A 1823-nucleotide genomic window follows, 5' to 3' on the forward strand; every position below is an offset into this window, starting at 1 on the left:
ATAATGTGACAGTTAGAGCTTCTACATCAGTCGGATTCGGTCCTACTAGTCCATTCGTGTCAGTCTTGACACATCAATCGGGTAAGATATTATACAGTAACATTGTATTTGCTAGTTGTTATCAATTAAGACGGTAATACGACGTAATTTATATAGATTATAATACAATAAAAGTTTGTAAGATTACTAGTCTTATTCGATCTTAATTCAAAAAATAAATACACTTAATTAACTGTGAATTTAGTGTACTCCGTAATAAAGTAAAATAAAGTTCTTGATCTAGAGTAAATTCTAAAATAGATCGATGATGCTCACAATGTGCTTGATTCTTTGTTTATAGTACCTAATACCTATCCATCAGATGTCAATGTAACAACGTTAACATCGACCTCGATTTATATTTCATGGCAGCCAATACCATTATTCGAGCGTAATGGCATTATTACAGTTTACAATATTAGTTACCATTCCTTACAACGGAATCACAACGGTATAATCCAAGTCGATGGCTTAACATTATCTAACGTGCTATCTAATCTGCTGCCTTACACTACGTATAATGTGACAGTTAGAGCTTCTACATCAGTCGGATTCGGTCCTACTAGTCCATTCGTGTCAGTCTTGACACATCAATCGGGTAAGATATTATACAGTAACATTGTATTTGCTAGTTGTTATCAATTAAGACGGTAATACGACGTAATTTATATAGATTATAATACAATAAAAGTTTGTAAGATTACTAGTCTTATTCGATCTTAAATCAAATAAATACACTTAATTAACTGTGAATTTAGTGTACTCCGTAATAAAGTAAAATAAAGTTCTTGATCTAGAGTAAATTCTAAAATAGATCGATGATGCTCACAATGTGCTTGATTCTTTGTTTATAGTACCTAATACCTATCCATCAGATATCAATGTAACAACGTTAACATCGACCTCGATTTATATTTCATGGCAGCCAATACCATTATTCGAGCGTAATGGCATTATTACAGTTTACAATATTAGTTACCATTCCTTACAACGGAATCACAACGGTATAATCCAAGTCGATGGCTTAACATTATCTAACGTGCTATCTAATCTGCTGCCTTACACTACGTATAATGTGACAGTTAGAGCTTCTACATCAGTCGGATTCGGTCCTACTAGTCCATTCGTGTCAGTCTTGACACATCAATCGGGTAAGATATTATACAGTAATATTGTATTTGCTAGTTGTTCTCAATTAAGACGGTAATATGACTTAATTATAAAAAAATACAAAACTAAATTTTCAAGAATGCTACCTCTACCCGGTAGTAATACATAAATAATATACTTAATTGTTTCATTTAAAACGTGATCATCGAATTATAGAACCTAGATCGTATCCTCAGAATATTACTGTCTCAGCTTTATCAGCTACTGCTGTCCAAGTCTCATGGCAGCCATTAAATATATCTGATCGAATTGGTACTATAACTGCATTCAACATAAGTTATAATTCGACTCAATGGAATAGTAATGGGATGATTCAAGTTAACGGGTCTACAAGATCAATAGTGATACAAGATCTGATTCCATTTACTTCATATGTAATTATTATACGAGCAGCTAATGCTATCGGATTTGGACCGAAAAGTCCAGCTATATTAGCCGCAACTAGGCAGGCTGGTCTGTATCTATTATTATTACATAAACTAGTAATCAATGTAAAGGTCAATATTTACTTCCAATGTAATTTTTCACCTTTTAGGATAGTAGGTTATGTAAAATATATAATTAAGTCTGTGACATGTAAATTGTTGAGAAATGTGCTAACGTAAATTCTTTAT

At 32.5% G+C, this 1823-nt stretch overlaps 1 protein-coding gene across 1 annotated transcript in view; it reads left to right on the forward strand.

The window, feature by feature from the left end:
* Positions 1–342: 342 nt before the first annotated feature.
* TRIADDRAFT_7606 (uncharacterized protein) overlaps positions 343–1823 on the forward strand; it is a gene marked incomplete at both ends in the record, with an annotated part of 4125 nt that continues 2644 nt past the window's right edge. The window contains one exon of the mRNA XM_002116010.1: positions 343–501. Coding sequence (XP_002116046.1) covers positions 343–501 — 159 coding nt within the window. The remainder of the gene's footprint in view (positions 502–1823) is intronic.

This window comes from Trichoplax adhaerens, genomic scaffold (genome assembly GCF_000150275.1).
Source record: "Trichoplax adhaerens TRIADscaffold_13 genomic scaffold, whole genome shotgun sequence".
Classification (NCBI taxonomy): Eukaryota; Metazoa; Placozoa; class Uniplacotomia; order Trichoplacea; family Trichoplacidae; genus Trichoplax; species Trichoplax adhaerens.